Source organism: Vanessa tameamea, chromosome 16 (genome assembly GCF_037043105.1).
Source record: "Vanessa tameamea isolate UH-Manoa-2023 chromosome 16, ilVanTame1 primary haplotype, whole genome shotgun sequence".
NCBI classification, from domain to species: domain Eukaryota; kingdom Metazoa; phylum Arthropoda; class Insecta; order Lepidoptera; family Nymphalidae; genus Vanessa; species Vanessa tameamea.
In genome coordinates, this window is record NC_087324.1 from 10,244,048 (window position 1) to 10,260,123 (window position 16,076).

Genomic DNA, 16,076 nt, shown 5'->3' on the forward strand with positions numbered 1-16,076 from the left:
GACGGTTACAGGAGCGTCCGGCGATCGGTTCCGCGTCTCGCGAGCACCCTCCGTTAAGCGGGCGACGAGGGGACCGAGAATTTGTCTGATAGGAAGGCCAATGGATGCGAGACCGAATCGAACGGGTGAGGGGCGGCGGGGATCGCAGGCGGCGCCAGCAGTGACGCGAACGCATCGAGTCAGTGCGGGCAACGCGTGCGGGGACCGGGGCGGGGCATATATCTGTGAATAGCGCTCGCCTTGGTGTGTGCGGACGTGCTGGTTCAGGATGGCCTTCTGGCGGAAATGTTTGCCGCACTCGCCGCACGTATATGGCTTCTCACCGGAATGGATGCGCAGGTGCTGGTTGAGGATGGCGCGCTGCCGGAACGAGCGCGGGCAGTACACACACGCGTACGGTTTCTCGTTCGCGTGGATGCGCAGGTGCTGCGTCAGGTGGGACTGCTGACGAAACCGCTTTCCGCACTCCGGGCATCCGTAAGGCCTCGAGTCCGTGTGGATCCGCTCGTGCTGTAGCAATGTTGATTTTTGCTTGAAGTCTTTGCCGCAGGTCAGGCACTTGAAAAGACGAAGTTCAGAGTTGGGGTTGTGTTTCCGAGGCTTGGGTGGCTCCGGTTGTACGATGTCTGGTAAATGTCGTAAATCTGGCGTTGCATACTGATCCAGCGGGCCCTCTAGTGAAAGAACTCCGCCGTTTTGTTTTAAGTAATGCAACGGGAATCCACCGGTGCCAAGCATGTGACTAGTCGGCCTCGTTTCTTTGAAGTAGGGCGTGGCGTATTGTTGTTGTAAGTCCGGCTGTGGAACGAAGCAAGGAGTTCTGTCGAGATGATCTTGCGCCGTAGGTTGTGGTTGATTTTGCAGCTGTTGATCGACTTGCAAATGATCTGGTGATGTTTGTTGTTGCTGAGCCTGTTGTTGGGCTTGTTGTTGAGCTTGTTGCTGGGCAAGTTGCTGAGCAGCCTCATCCGCCGATTGATCTGGAGGCGGTGGTGCGGGAGGATAGGGTGAAGGGGCTGGAGAGGCGAGTTGTGGCTCGGGCTGTGGTGAGGGTCCACCAGGGCTCTGATGTTGCATGGCTTGATAGCCTCCGTCCAAAACAGCGCCACCCCATTGCGTACCAGGCGGAGCGCGTTCCACTCCATCCTTATATAGCACATAAGGCGCTGTCGTATCTGTAAACAATGGAAAATACAGTTAGATTATGTGTCTGTATAACAACTTACAGATATATTAAAATAAAACTATAGATCGTAGTAAATCAAAAGAATGTCGGTATAAATCGACGATGCATCGCGAGTGGTAGCGTGCAGTCGTCGCGACGTCGCGTGCCACGCGGCTGCAACACTAGCTGCCAAATAAGAATTTAATAAAATGTCACATTCCACCCTGGGTGAGACATTTTTGATAGTTACATCGTTTATGGTATACCAGCGAGACTGAAAACCTATATTAAGGTGAAAAGTTAATATAGAATCTTTGACATAAGGCTGAACTTCAAATCGCTTACATAATATTTCGTTTTTATACGCGTAAGTAAATATAAGATATTTTTTCCACAATAAACGGTCATGATCGTTGCATAAGCAAAAAGCACTTTGAATGAAAGGAAATAGTGTAAAATAAGAATGATTTCTAATGATTTACTTTCTCAATAGATTGAGATTATATAAAAACACGGGCCAAGACGTCTATTTTCTTTTCCCGCCCAAAGAAAAAACAAGAGTCGTACGTATTCGTGTTTCGGTCTTTATGAAGTGTATACTCGATTAAATTGAAGATATTATGACGTTTATATCATTTAGAAGTGTTTTGTAGATAACGTATACAAAACTGAGATAATAAGTTAATTGCTTTTCGCTTTGCCAGAGGTAATAAAATTTTATTAGCATTTTTATTTTTTTACTTTAGATGTTTATTAAGGGAATAAGTCTAATTCCACATTAGTGAATCTGTGACTGAATAATTTTTAAATATTTAAAATCCGAAACTAAATAAGTACAGTACAGAGAGAATTAAAAAAAAACTCTTTTAATTCTATTGTCATTTTCAGCTAATAATTCTAAAGTATTCTGGACTGGAAATAATATCATTATTCTGTAAGGTATAGAACAGAAGCTATTAAAAATCAGTATTACAAAAAAGACAGTCTTAATGTATATAAAACTAAACATAATTAATTACACTAAAACGGCTACAGATTTTTTTTTAAAGAGCGCTAACATAATTCTTGGTTACACTGAAAAAATGCCACTCCATCAATCTTGGCCGCGAGTCCGTTAATAACTTCTCGGATGGGCTAAACGAGATAAAATCGTGCCACTATACACTCATATCTCGGCCACAATCGATTTGTCGATATCTTGATTCGAGATGATCGTGACCTAACTCCTTTGGATGTATAAAATATCCAATTAGTTTGGAAGCTCTATTTTAGGTCTTTATTATTTTACCAATGAAATGTTTTCCACTTAATTATATCGACAAATAATACATTTTACTAATTATTTTAAAATTCTACAATTAATATGCAAATTTAATTGAATCGCGGAATGTCTATAATTATTTAGTTCTCATCGGTTCCAAGCATCATTGGTAGCCCTAGTAATATGACGATTTATTGTGCTTGTGAGAGCCTACTTCAAGAAAGTATATTTGATTTTGTGTGATAGATTAGTAGGTACGGTCGAGCGATAGTCTGATAAAGTGTTAATTATATTCAAAATTAAATAAAGTTTTTCAAACAGGCAATAGCAATAAAAAATCTTTACACGGCATCAATGTCTAATTAGGTCTTGCATAGTTTTATAGTGCACAAGTGTGCGTAAACAAGTGCATCTCTATTCATTCAATCTTGTAATTCGATGGGACGGCAAATGTCCCGACAAGAATGTTCAATCGCAGGACCAACTGCTATAAGTTACTCACTTGATTATCAAGGCCATCGATCGATATACATAGATATACTTACAAATTGGAAACCTTTTAAATTGTTAAGAATTAATCCTAGTTTAAAAACTTTATGTTCGAAATATTTATGATAGCGAAACTGACGCAGAAAGCTCCGCTGCGAGTACATTACAGTACATACGTCTTTTCATGTGCCATGAGACAAAGATTTATAGTCGAATAACATCTGTTTATAATCTCTCGGATAAATAATACGGGAGGAAACGCAAGAGCATCCAAATGATTTCTTCACTTGACAGCGATGTTTTAATGACGTGTGTAGTACGGCTTTAAATCTTGGTATCTTCGACCGGATGGTTGCACATGTGGGGTGTCACTTCGAATTAAGATTTTTTTGTCTTAACCCTTTTTAAATTATAGCGTTCGAATGACGTAGAATGCTATGGGAATGAAGCACCCCTTTCCATGATCGTAACTCGTTTGCGTTTTACGTTTTATTTTGTTTTATATTAAATATGTAGACGGGACATTTTCGTGTTCAATAATGACATTTCACATCCTACTGGGGGCGTATCGTATGAACATTGAGTCTCACGAAACCTTTATGATTAACTTTTCAAATATTTAATAAAATGTGAACTATTTAACTAATTTTGAAGTAATATTTTTATATATTTATAGTAACAATAAATTCAATAAAAGATAAATTAATTATGATAGTTTTTATTGTGATTCATAACGCTTAAAATATTTATAATTGGCATAAAAACTACATGAATGTCGTAAAGGTACGAGAGGTGATCGAGTGGCGAGCCGTGGAACCGTGCGGCCCAAACTGGTCTGAGACGAACCGCCCCTTCCTGCGTTTGATCCTACTACGAAGTAGAGATAGCAAAAAAGTTTTGTTCCATTCTGAATTTTTACTGGCAAGCTATTAAGAATGTTATAATAAGAATAATATTTTAAATATTGAAGTAGAGTAGACGAAATTTTAAATGCATTTATTATATTATAGAGATTCGAAAAGCATGGAGACGTACGATTTAAAAATTGAAATTATGCTTGAAATAAATAACATACTGCTAACATAAAATAATCTAAATAATATATTTTAAAAGAACAAAGGAAAAGGAACGACATATATTTATTTTTTTTGTTCGTAATTATATTTAGTAATATTAATAAAATCTTTGTAGATCTTAAAACTAGTCTAAGGTTAAATGCATATGCGGACTGTACTTAGGTTCACGGATGGTCGAACCCGTCACCCGACGAACAACGACTGCTCACTGGATTAAACACCGACAAATTTATACTCGTTTGCCGAAAACTTGAAATCAACTCTTATTATTTATGATATAAGGCTCAACCGTATTTAAGAAAATATTTTATTACACTTAGTCATCGAGATCGAGAATCGAACGGGTGAAATAACATAATCTACACGAGTTTTTGTGGTTTGTCCATTGGTTTTTCGACAATTATTTTTGATTACGTCTATCGAACGGTTGAAGTGATGATCGGTATTTCATGAGTTGTGGTTGATTTGGAGGTCCCTTTTATATTATTTGTATAACCTTAACTCTTGTCACTGGTTAACTGATTGTACAAGATTACATCTTTGTTTTTAATTTATAATGAAATTATGTTTAATTTTTAAACGATTCATCATTCTTTACTTAAGCCTCTTTGACTTTATTTTATTATTTACATTATCTTGAATTTCAAAGAAAATATTGTCTTTGAATAGTTTTAAAGGACATAAATCATTGTAATGTATTTTAGTTTTGAATAATTTTTTTGAATATGTATATTTTAATTTTTCTTTCTTTCTGGTTTTAGCGTGCGTGCCTTTTTGATTTTCCTTATTTATATTCATAAAGTTTTCAGACTAGTTTTGTAAAAAGGTAAATTTTGTTTGTAAGTTTTCCGTTTTTCAGCAGAAATGACTAATCTCATTACTGTGGATTTTATATTTTTATAGTGTCAGGTCGAACATTAGCTATACAGTATGTATGTATCTAAACTAATATTATCAATGCGAAAGTAAGTCTGTCTGTCAGTCTGTTGTTCTTACACAGTCAAACCAATAAGCCGATTTTAATAAAAATTCGTATGATCCAAGCTTGAACTCCAAGGAAGGACATTGGGTACTTTTTATGGCTAACACCTGACGACCAACCCTTAAAACTCGAGCAAAGCCGCGGGCGACAGTTAATATATTGTCGGTCCAGAAGCGAATGCTGCCTAAACTATATCACATACACAAACTTGCACAAACTTTGTGCAAGACATATAAGTCCCTTAAATACCTACAAAGATTAATTGGGATAAAGTATTATCAAAATAATATCCATATAAATAGTTAAAAAATTTAAACTCGATAAATTATGATTTTTTAGACTTTAAAATTCGAACCAGTAGTTTAAAAGTTAAATTACTCTTAAACTACTGGCTATTGAAATAGACACGTAAAAATCGCGAGGTGTGTTGTACAATATACTTTAGCACTAGCGAATATAAATAATATATTACATATATTGGTAAAATAAAAATACAGTAAGTAAAAATAAGTCGGGAAGGGTGACTAGTACTGAATATGTTTATGCAATACATTCGATGCGATGTTATAAGCTGCACATTCAGGTAGCTCGTAATGTTGGCGATAATACAAGTAACAAGACGTTCGCGATGTTCTATTTGTTAGTTCATGACCAGTGGGTATTTTAGCTGGTGATTCATAAAACTTGTTAACTTGCTGCCGATCAACAATAAGAGCAGGATGCTTGGAAGTCGCTGACTCACGCTTTGTGAGCGGAGCACCAACGTTTGTAGGAATTCTTCATATAGTGTATAGGATGCATAGTTAAATGCTTTATAATATAAAACAAAATATCTATTTATATTCTGTTTGTCTAATTATTTTGACTATAGGTGAATCACGATTTACAAAATTTTAGATACAAAATTAATACTTCGTACAAACAATAATGTTACTCATAAAAATGTTTCATATAACTCAAAATCGAAGACTATATTATTAAAGTAAGAAGTATGTTTATTATAAGAATCGTGACAAATTAATGAATATATTAGATAACGAAATATTACCTTTTATTACATCATTTATCCAAGATAATACTATCAAAGTTTATACTTATTAGGAATCTAAATTTTGTGTCACTGACATTTTGAAACAAACATTAAAAAAAAATGTCATCTTTACCTCGACTAAAATATATTTCTTATAATGCATTCTATTTGCCTTTTAATTAGTTTATTTTAACCGTCTCAGTTTCACAAGCAAACAATTTCATTCGAAATTCAAAATGAATACACTAAAGATGTGCGTAAACGTTGAATGAAATGAAGATGTTTTATAAAAAGTCAAGTGTCAACAACGCATAAAAAGTGGAACATACGTTTAAACGGCCATACGTAAGATCAAGTGAAAATAAAAATGCTTCAAGTTACATTGCCGTATTAACTTGGAGTCAGGATGTATTAGCATCAACAAATGCGGCTCTGAAAACTACACATAGCACCGTGAAGCGAAAGTGACAGCTCGTTTTGGCGGGAATGTGTACGCAAGTTATAATGTTGGCTGGTACTGGGTTTTTGTACAAATCACTGTCGTAATTCGTTAATACATTTAGTTATCGTTTATTTTATATTACCCTTATTAAATTATTTTTTATGGTATAAGCAACAAGCTATAAATTTGTAAGAACAACACGTAAAAAATAATAATTAAAAAATTGTAATTTATTATGATACAAAGATACCTTATCTAAATCGGAATGAAATCACCGAATGTGCCTTTGTGACACATCCCCAAATCCTTATCCAATCGACATCGGTACCGGTTGTACGCACGTTGCACGACACTGCGTCGCGACAATTTATTTCGGTACGGGGCAATGCACTTCGCACGCAGCCCTGAGATCGTGGCGAATAAACGAGAGTAAACATGAAACGGTGCAAGAAAAAAACAACAAATCAAGGCTATTAAAATTAGTTGACACGGACGGACTGCGCGCACTTTTGAACTGAAAGTGAAGTTGTCTTGCTCTGTAAACCGTTTTCGTATATATGGCGCTGTTTGATTTACGATATCTCTTAATATTTTATGTTATGGTGAGACTGTCCATAGATCACGAATGTAGGACTAACGTCACAATAAAGTCTATGCCTATCAGATCTTGCAGTACATGAAGAGCAGTTGGTTGGATATTTATGTCGTATATAAATGAGAAAATAATTTTCCATAGGCGCAGTACCGCATTTTAAAAATAAATATAATAAATCTTTTTAAATGGTTTTGGGCGTAATTAACGGCGTGTTCGCACTCGCGGCGACTAAAGAATGGCACTGAAGGCAATAAAAGTTTAATACAGCCGATGTAACATGGATGCACTTTGTTATTCCTGAAATAAATGGACCGGCCTCCGAGCGCCCTAAATCGTGCTGCGACACGGAAAAGCAATTTAACACATGCTAATTAAAAGCGTTCAATATACGTCGCAATTTTTCGGACAGCGTTATAAAATCTATAAAAAAACAACTTGGGTGTATATAGTCTGTGCGCGCGTGACAGGTGATTTGTCATGTTTCGCGCCAAATGTGACGTCGCACAAATCTTCGAAATGGCGTTTGGGTGCAATTAAACCGAGAGGCTTGCAATAACTGGGCATAAAGCAAACGATGCATTGGTGACGCGGCCGGCTATTTCCGTCCGCGACGCCCCTCGACAAATGCTAATGTCCTCTAGGACTCTCCAGCGGTACCGTTGATGTCATGATTGCTCTTCGATTATAAATTACTTTCCTATGAATATTTATTTTTATGCGATAGTAACTATGTCATTGGAATAACTATATAATCACTTACATAACAATTACAATAATAAACTACTGTTTATTTTGATTTTGAAATATATTTTATTGTATAAACGTACTCACATACTGTTTATTTAAAATATTATTATAAAAATAAAATATTATAATGTAAATTTAAAATGAAATTCTCCTGAAAAAATTGTTGATTCAAACAACCGATAAAATTGCCAGCGTTATTTTTTATTACATGATTAACTTCAAAATTTAAACGGGTATTGTATTTCAAATATTATTACAATCTTATTACTAATTTAATATTATTAAGTTCTATACATCATACAGTCAACAGCACGTGATGTCTTAACAATTACTAAAATACTAAAAAATAACACGATTAGATTATCTTTGTTACATAAAATATGTTTAAAAACTGTTTCAAAGCAATGTATTAATGATTTGTAAAGGATTGTAATATAAATTTTAATTAAAAATGTTTCAACTATAGAAGCTTAACAAAACGTAGTTAGAAAAAGAAAATAGCTGAAAATTCTCTTGAATATCTAAACCCTATTTATACATGTATGTTTTAGTAATATGTATAATGATACTCGTCGTAAAGTTAACGACTGGCCGTTTATTACGAGTGTGTGAGAGGTGACCGCTTTCAGTAGTTAGATTTGAAACGGTTTGTTAACTCGCGAATCGCAAACTTCTATCATGATAAAGCTCTTATAAAACACTTGCTTGTATATATAATTTAACAGGTACAGCAGGACATATTTATATTTAATTTTCAAACACTTTAAGATGTATGAATGAGTACCATGTTCTAAAAACAGGTTTTAGTGTTTTTTTTTTTGTTTTTTAATTCATGTTTGGAAATGAACGAATTCTATTATTATTGTATTGTCCAAGGCACTTAGTGTCTGCATACTTTGAGAATTGTATGGAACTGGTTTAAAATTGTGTAGCGAGATTTTAACCACTGACTGAATAAAAAGGTAGAGTTAATTAAAAGTTCCTGGAAATATTAATTTAAGTTTTTTTTTTAATATATTGATTTATTATTCAAACATCTATATAATCAATACGTCGCTTTGTATGTTATTTAGTTATTAGTTCCATATATAATACATATTATTTTTATATATAGATTAATGAGAAAACATTTTCGATTTTTTAAATTTTTTTTTAATTACACATTAATATTTATAACATATTGCCAATCTCTTTTTAACTACCAATAAATAAAAGTATTTTGTCTGTCTGTGTGGCTTATCTCAGGAAAAAATATTAGGTACCAATTTTATAATACGTTGATTATTGAGACAATTTAACAGGTAAATATTCGTATTTTTAATAATTTCAATGATTATTAGCTGCTTTAAGTTCCAAATTTCGGCTTGCTAGATTCAGTAATTCTAGCTGTGAGTTGATAGTCAATCAGGACAAACGATTTTGTAAGTATAAAATTATATTTGCACAGTATATATAATATATAAACCTACACCGGTCTTACAAATACAAATTTAGCGACCTTTATTTCCCCGTCTCAAAAGTTCAATGTGAAGTGAACGAAAACAATAATTTCAAGGTCTGTCCATATTTCTTCCTATCAGATCTACTTAGGACAAAGCGCGCTGACTCAGTTACATTTCTTAGAAGGATAATTCGATTATTAATGTATTTAACATTGGAATAATTTGAGCGGGTCGATTTATATTAATTATTTTGTCAAACTTAAATAGCTATACATATATATTATAATTAATACCTATTCTTATGTTGAATAACAATTCGAATCGTTGATTAATCATATGTAAAAAAATATTACTTGATATGTGTTCATAATTATTCATCTTCGTGCTTATCAGTGAAGAAAATCATGATTAGGAAATACGACTTAATCGGATATAATTCTGCCAATAGTGCATCCACCAACCCGGATTGTAGCAGCGTGGTAGAATGGAGAGTGTACCAATTTTCTTTCAAGAGCTATTGTTTTTTTTTATATAACTAAATATTAAAATTAGTAAAAAGAGTTACTGAGTTTCTTTAATACCTTTACGTTTAATTTGCCTTTTAAAATGAAAAATTTATAATTACCTGCGAGCCTACTCGAATAAAGTATCTATTTCGATTTTGTTTGCAATGAAACCTTAACTCTTTTCCATGGCAATCTTTTCATTTTCGGCTAGAATTCCTTCCATACAGTTTCTTCTAGGTAAATCGATACTTGCTTTTTTTTTTTAATGATACATCTTTGATATGAACAATGATTAATTGCCGTAGACAAAAATCACAAATATTCATCACGGATATATTGAAAACCTTAACTTAATTATTTTTAATTTCTAATTAGATTGAGATCCTGGTAATTGCCCATACGCAGCTAATTATGATATTGAGTTATACGAACTTAAGTGCTTGTAATTATACTTGGCTGGCATTCATATATGTACATATACTATCGATTAATGCTTCTTCTACTAAAGGAAGGAGAACGCAATAATAATAATAATGAAGAGTAACGTTAATTCATATAATCAAACACTGAATTGGTACCTTATGACTAATGTTACTTTTTGGTATATAATTAGACGTTATGAGGTGCGAGAGGATAGGCGCGATGCAAGAGTTCCTCGGAGGAGAGGGACAGGTTTATTTTGGGCTAATTATGAGAAGAACGCACCATAGCGGACGTAGCTTTATCACCAATATATTATTTTAGTTCGTGAACGGGATTATTTTTAAGGTTTAAGAAATGTCAATGGGTCAAAACTATTCGTTAATATTTTATGTGTTTTTATAATTCTATTATGTAACAAATAAAAGCTAATTATTATTTAAAATGCATCAATGTTTCGTTTCTAGGTAGTCAGCTATTGTAATTAATAAACCTTTTATATGTTTGTACGTGCATTGATATTAATCGTGCCATTAAAAAGGTTGCAAGTAAATTAATGTTATTAATAACAAAACATTGTATTCATAATTTTTGAAGCGCCTCTTGAAATTTTATAATTTTTTCATATTCGTTGAGATTGTTTCAATATGGGAAAATTCCTAACATAAAAACTAGCTGCATCATTGTATTAGTTATCATGGCTGTATAATAAAGTATCATTGAGACAAAAATAAAAAAAAAGCCTGCAGCCTTAGCGAGGCTTACACGGACGATGGTTCTTATACCTCTCGGAATAAGGGTTACAATGCATTGGAGTATATGTCAACATGTGGTGCCGTAGACAACGGCTCTTGAGCAGAGACAAGGGGCTCTATTTTTAACAGATTATGCACGGGACGCGCTGACGAAGCGTGCTGAAGATTCGCTGGTCACAATGCCTACAAGTTTTTTTTGTGTGCTCGACTTATTTGTTGGAACAAGACTAATTTAGGTTACTCTCATCTATAGTGTCCAGTAGGCAAAACGAATTATAAGTTGTAAAATTTTATGTTAATTTCATGTATTGCTTACTCAATGTTTAAATATTAGGACCGTTGAAAGAGTCGTTACTTTTCAAATGTATTTTTTATCGAATATAATATTCTTCGCCCATTAGGCATTCATTTATCTCATGTGTTGCGTCAAATAAGATTGATGAATATGAAATGGACAGCGCAAAGAGTCGAAACTAGGCGCTCGTAGTTTAGCAACATATAGACCGGATATCCACAGACAAACTGCATTGCAGGGTAAACTTAGGCGAACTCCGCGGTGCCATTGCATGTCCTACCGGCAATAAATTAAAAAGTAAAAGTAATAAATATGGCGGGATCAACGAACGATTTCGGTTGGCGCCTCACACGCGAACCTTCCGTGCATCGGTTCGGATACAAGGATCAATTATGTGCCTTATAAGAGAAGGGTGGTCTAACGCGTTGTTTGAAAAGATTTATTGCTTATAAGATGTTTTAAGTTCTTTTTTTTGGCATGTCTTTTATTAAAAATATATTAGTTTAGAAATTACGATAAAGTAAAATATTAATCGTAACTGTTCCTATTTTTCTGTTAAACTGTTCCAAAAACCTTCGCTTCTGTGCTTAGGAGAAAGATTTGGGGTTCCTACCAGATTATTCAACTGCAGTTCGGTGAATGATTTCCATCACAGCAAAGCGGGAGTTGAAATTTAATAAACAAAGAGCGAAGTGCTCGCATGCAAAGTAAATTCTACATTTATATTTTTTTACATGTAATTTTTGGATTCCCCCAAACCCGCGGTCCAATCAGTAAGGATTATTAAATAAGTACCTAATACGACTAATACGGGCGTAGATTCGCTATATATTAGGCGCGAGACCATTATCCAATCCCGAAATCGTATTAATACATGGTAAAAATAATATTATTTGGATAGGTTAGATAAAGTTGACTCAAATAAAATTTCGGAAAAACAGATCATAGTGAACCCTAATAGGTATGTAGTTCCCTCCAAAATGTAACTCTCTATGTCTTAGTTTAAGCTGTGCTTTGATAGACTATCAGACAATACATTGCCTACGATAGTAAAATTACAACATTATCTATTGAAATTTACTAAAAGATAGTAACCGTAAATGTTCCATTGCTGGGAATGCTTTCACTCCTCTTAAGGAGTTTTGAAGCATATCCCACAAGCTCATCTTTCCTTTATACGAATTGCTAGATATAAAAAGCTTCAGATAATGATTCAACTTACTACTTTTTATAATAAAACTTGAGTTATTTTTGTGCAGAATCGTATCAATTATGCTTGCCAAAATAAGGTTATACTCAAAACAATACGAGTACCGTACATATTTAATATGTACGTATAGTATGTATGTATATATTGCTTCATTATTTTCAGGTGCTTCGCATGGCGGGAATAGCATTGTTTAGGTTAAAAAGTTAAAAAATAAACTTTTAATCTGTCGTCTACCATTCGCGTTTCTCGTTTTAAAAATCCGTTACAATTAAAACAAAGGGGTTCGAACATTTTCTTTCTTTTCGAATATACATTCAGTATTTTCAAAAGAAATCCGTCAAAAGAAAACCGAGGCGATTTCCTTGACGCCGAAGAAATGTTATGTGAAAATGAACCTTACTACCTTTGTTTAGGTAAGAAAGAAATGAATGAGGTTTGTGTACTTGTACAAAGTTTAGAGACAGTTTATTTAGAATATTATAAGCTTTATGACTATAGAAATAAAGCATATGTTCCGTGTACAGTTTGGGTTTGTAAGATGTCTGGACGGGTGAATGAACCCTGAAAGCGCGCGTTTCAGAAGTTTGAGACACGCCATCACTTCCTGAAGCTCTCAGTGCTAGAATTTTGTTTTATACTTTCAACGTACTTTTATTTGGAGTAAGGACGAAGGTATGCTGTGACCTCTTGTGTAATTTATGAGTGGTATTGTGCAATTTCAGTGAATATTTTTGTAAGCTTCAGTTTGTTAAGTAACCTTCATTTTTTGAACATTTTATAAAATAAACGATCCGCAATAAGTAGCTGTTATATTCATTTATTAATTAATTTTAGAAAGATGTCTGAGAATAAATCAGGGCTTACAATCAACATAATATTTAATTGAAATAAACATATTATTTGTAATCAATTAGATAAACTATTATGAACTAAATTCGCAATTTCGAAACTGAGGCAGCAACCCTACCTCAAACTTGATGTTTTGGAACACTTGTAACTTTCGTTTTCAGGATGCAAACTCGAGTTGTGAAACAATGTCACCCATACTATGTCACTAGCACTATTATAACGATCAGAATAATAACTTGGCTTAGAATAATATCGTGTGAAGTCGTTTTTTTTTATACTGCTTTTGAGGTCTCAGGAATTAACACTTGGTACGAAAAAATTCAAGGTCTAATTTGAGTATATAAAAATTGGGAGAAATGTTTTTTTTTAACGCGTAAAAGTTGTTACTTGTGTCATGTGTTTTAATTTAAACGGTCTTTTATTTTCTATATAAACGTTCTCTATTTGAAATTCAATTTATTGTTTTTATTTCAACATTTTAATATAATAATAATTTAAATATTTCGAATATTTAAAGAAAAATATACACGTAGGTAGTTTTTTTTTATTTCGGTGTTAGGCAGAATGTTAATATATCAAGACGTTTCAGCTTTCAAGTTAAATACATCATCAGCTGTCAGATTTGACAGCTTGACGGCAATCATCATGTGAACTTCCTCGCGTTTATTTTTTAAATACGTTCAGTAATGTGCTTTTGTCAAACTTGTAAGAATATACAATGTCATATATTATTAACAACGAATATTAAAATATTAATTAAATTGGATATATTTGTAACTTATAAGTCATTTCATTAATGAAAAGAATCACTACTGATTTTGTTACTGAGAATACTGAATGTGGATTAAAAAACAAATCTAATTTAATCTATTTAAACGGCAGCTTTAATGTACCAATTTTTTACAAAAATAGCTTGAATTGACAAAGTAAACTCTTTACAAACTTATATTATATATATATATAATACTTTGATATTTTTTTATTATTATTTAGTAACCAAACGCCACAACTCTCACAAGTCCTCAACAGAAACCACGCAAATGTAATAATATATTTTAATTTGTACTGCATTATCATTACGAGTATGACAAATTTATTGAAGTGGCAACATCCATATTCATACGACAGGCCGTAACGGACGAAAAACGCTATTTGCTTTGTCCGACGATGCTGCGCCATTAACTCACTCGGCCATTTTTCAATTATGCCAAATGTGTATGGCGTATATAAATCATGTTCCTCACATATGTACCTGCGTGAGGGAGGGCGGCCATGTACGAACGGGGTGTGTTTAATTTGTAAACGGAAAATGGATCGAAACATTTACGATAGCTTATCCAATATCAGTCTGGACTGGGGTGCATCAAAAAATAATATGCGGACTTTGAAAAGAATTTATGCGAGATTTTTTTTTTATATGGCAACATCGTTTTATGAAATAGGTATATTCAGATTGCGTTTGAAGTTTGTTTGATACAGTATATTGCATAGCGGTTGCAGCAAATATATTGACTGGTATATTTTCATTGGTTTTTATTAAAGCTATCTACGTATTTTTAGGGGTCGTGTTAATCATTAAAGTAATCAATGTAATAATAATTAGTAGCACCGAACCCTTTTTTTGTCAAAGCGGGTACCGAACACTATTGCTATTTATATATAATAAATATTATTTTAGTCTTATGTCGCTTATCAAGTAAATGAAAGAGTTCAATGTCAAACAACTGTATTTCCATATAAAATTTACATTCTACGGAAATGCAGACAAAAACTCGTGTTTATAACTAGCCATACCTATTGTCGCTTCGTTCGTGGAAAGTTACAAAATATATAATGCGTTTATCATTGCGAGTGTATTGGTCGAATCTTAAAAATACACATGAACACTTGACGTTGTAAAAATAATGACACTTCTGTTAAAATATTATTTATTTTTGTGCTTCAAGGATAAAATGAAAATGAAAATCAAAATATTCATTATTCAAGTGGGCTAATAAAAGTACTTTTGAATTGCCATGTTACAGTGTTCAATTAAATGTACAGCAACCATTATCTATTTGTAGTTTACTATACTATATATGTACATTGTACATGGGCATATATACATATATAAGTGGACCACCTGACGAGAAGTGGTCACTACCACCCGTAGACATTGGTGCAGTAGGAGATATTAACTGTTCTTATATCGCCAATGCACCACCAACCTTGGATGCCAAGATGTTATATCCCTGATGCCTGCAGTTACACTGGCTCTTCAAACCGGAACACAATAACATTAAGTAAAGCTGTCTTGCGTTGCTTATCAACAAATATATATACGTATATACATACGTTTAACAAACATAGATTATTAGTTAAACGTATGTATAAAGTAAAGTTTCTACTGAATATAATAATAATTAATGTTATAAAAAAATATTTATAAATAATCATTAAGTGCCTAACATTAAAATAATTGGATAATCGACAAAATGTTACTCTTAAATAGAATATACACCCACACAAACATTATTATTATTATTACTTTGTTAATCAAAGGATGCTTTGTTTTTTTTAGTGTAATACTAATTTGAAAACCGAATCAAAAATACGATTGCGAAAACATAATTTGAACGTGTGCAAGAGAATTTGATGTATAAAGCGTATATGTCTACATCATTTTATACAAACCCACGAACCTCCAACGCAATATGACGCAAGACTGAATAATGTAAATAAACTACAATTTCCATCAAAACCTTTGCCGAGAATCGAAGTTCAATTTAAAAAATTAAGAAAAAATGAAAACAGCATTCGAAATTCAGATCGT

General features: G+C 33.3%; 1 protein-coding gene across 2 annotated transcripts in view; it reads right to left on the minus strand.

The window, feature by feature from the left end:
• Positions 1 to 16,076, minus strand: part of LOC113395460 (zinc finger protein 774) — a 42,719-nt gene that overhangs the window by 7,801 nt on the left and 18,842 nt on the right. The window contains exon 2 of one of the 2 annotated variants that reach the window (XM_064217363.1): positions 324 to 1,175. In XM_064217363.1, the coding sequence (XP_064073433.1) occupies positions 324 to 1,175 (852 nt within the window). Of the gene's footprint in view, positions 1 to 239; positions 1,176 to 16,076 lie in introns of both variants that reach the window. The other variant, XM_064217362.1, reaches the window with a different exon arrangement.